This window comes from Halyomorpha halys, unplaced genomic scaffold, assembly GCF_000696795.3.
Source record: "Halyomorpha halys isolate HHAL.00 unplaced genomic scaffold, Hhal_1.1 Scaffold513.1, whole genome shotgun sequence".
NCBI classification, from domain to species: Eukaryota; Metazoa; Arthropoda; class Insecta; order Hemiptera; family Pentatomidae; genus Halyomorpha; species Halyomorpha halys.
This window is the reverse complement of record NW_027106342.1, coordinates 1,189-3,379: the sequence shown is the minus strand read 5'-3', so window position 1 is coordinate 3,379 and position 2,191 is coordinate 1,189. Positions and strand designations below refer to the sequence as shown.

The window sequence follows — 2,191 nt, the reverse complement described above, 5'->3', positions numbered from 1 at the left end:
AATATTGATTCTAACAAAAGTAAAGTAAATGCTGCCAACAGTGTGGGACTACCTTCACTAGAGGACATGCAAAGTACAAGTGCTTTAATGGTTAGTAATAAAAAAGAAGTCAGCATAATTAAAAATATAAAACAAATAAATGAAGAACCAAAAATTGAACCATTTTTGAAAAGGTCAGAAGACAATGCTATATCGAGAAACACGTGTAACTTTAGTGCTATGTCATTGAATGGTTCCTTAACTCAAAACAAAAAAGATAATATAAAAATATTATTGAATAATTATTCTGAGGAAGAATCAATAAAAACATTTGATCTTACTACAGTTTCAGACAATGTACAAAGAAGTTCATTTAGGCTTATGGAAAATGAAAACATACCATCACTAAATTTACTTGAAAGCCTTAAAGAAGAGACAAAAATAAAAGAAGGAGAACCTCTTCCATTTAAACAACATCTCCGGTCAAATCCACCATGGTTTAGTGAGTTGAATAACACAAATTTAAATAGCCCTCTAACAGATAGAAATGAGAGAAGGTCATCCGATTTCTCTTGTTTTCCACACAGCAAAGATGATTCAGCTAGTTTAAATTTGGCTGATGAAATACGAAAATTATCTGCAAGGCTTTTACAAATGTCAAATAGTCAAAATCAGAATGTTGGAAATTATTCTACAAGTAGTTCAAATCCGCGTACCAGAAATGACCCAATCACAAGCTTTCTTGAGAATCATGGCATATCTCATCCACGTCCAAAATACAAATTTTCAAATTTAAACAGAGATGTTCCGATAGGCTCTCCACCCCCTCCAAGCAACATAGCCTATTACTTAAATATGGCATCAAGTCTAGATAGAAATGATTCACATTCAGCTCCTGGCAGTCCACGGCTTTCACCAGATAGAAGAAATATTAAAACTGATGCTGATACTTCTAGTCATTGTGTTAAGACAGAGCACATAAGGCAAATATCAGAAGGAAGTACATCTTTAATGACAGAAAAGCAAAATGAGCAATTAAATAAAACAAAAACAAAATCTAATTTTCCAATTTAGGTAATAATTACATTATTTAATGTAATTTTTGTAACAAGATTTGTTAATTCCTTAAATTAATATTAATTGTAAAAATTCTTGGCTGTGGTCAATAGCTATTTACAGTAATGTAATCATAATATTGATTATTTCTTATTGTCAAATTATTTATATACTTTGAAGAGAATTTATGATTGTATATTTGATAGTCACTACTTTGATGTATTGTATAATGTATCTATTTATGGTAAATAATAAAATATATCTTTTATCTTTTAACTATTCTTTTATATTTTACAAATATCACTTTATTTTAGAAAAAGACTGACTGCTATGGAAGCAATGGAGCATAAGTGGTTAAAGAATGCTGCTTGTGAAACTGCTTTAGACAAAACAAGACTCAAGCGCTATGTAATTAAGAAAAGATGGATAAAAGCTGTAAACACAATAATTGCATTGCAGAGAATGGGAGCTAAATTGGATTTCATAGAATGATTTTATGAAAAAAACAAGTTAATATAAATTAACGAACTAAAACATTAATTTTAATAGTTGTTACTATAGATTCTTCAAAATTTATATATGTGAACTTTGATGGAAATAACATGTCCTAAAGTTTTATTAATTCAATGTGACACTCAGCTGAATCACAAGTTGGTGGTAAGTTGGTACCATAGATGAACTTTAGTGATGATAGGGACTTAAAAATATATAAATAAGTCCAAATGCAATATTTTATGAGCTATAAAGACTACTAAATGTTGGTACTGTATATATACATCCATGATGTTTGAGATTTAAAATAAGTTCAAATACAAAATTTTAGGAAATATAAAGAATTAGTAGTTTTTAGTATACACAAACAGGTCAATGCTATATTTTTCATTTCTGTGTCTAATAACTACAACAAATCTAACAATAATAATTAATAATTTCCTTCTGATTTAATTAATATACTTCAATGTTTTCCTTACAATAGATTAGAGTTACACCTATCAACCTTTTATCCTAGATAATACTCTAAAATTGTTTCATTCATTATGATAGTTCTTAGGCTTCTTAAAACATAAGAATGACTCTTCAAAATCAACCCTGCCCTTTGTAGGATTGTAGTAAGTTTAGATTTGAAAAAACAAACCATATGAACAGTTTGTGTTTA

The 2,191-nt window shown here is 28.7% G+C and overlaps 1 protein-coding gene across 2 annotated transcripts in view; it reads left to right on the top strand.

Annotated features, from left to right (window-relative positions):
* LOC106683752 (uncharacterized) overlaps positions 1-1,432 on the top strand; it is a gene marked incomplete in the record, with an annotated part of 156,523 nt that extends 155,091 nt beyond the window's left edge. The window contains 2 exon segments of one of the 2 annotated variants that reach the window (XM_024359746.2): positions 1-1,053; positions 1,350-1,432. In XM_024359746.2, coding sequence (XP_024215514.2) covers positions 1-1,053 — 1,053 coding nt within the window. 2 annotated transcript variants of the gene reach the window in all.
* Between the last annotated feature and the right edge of the window lie 759 nt (positions 1,433-2,191).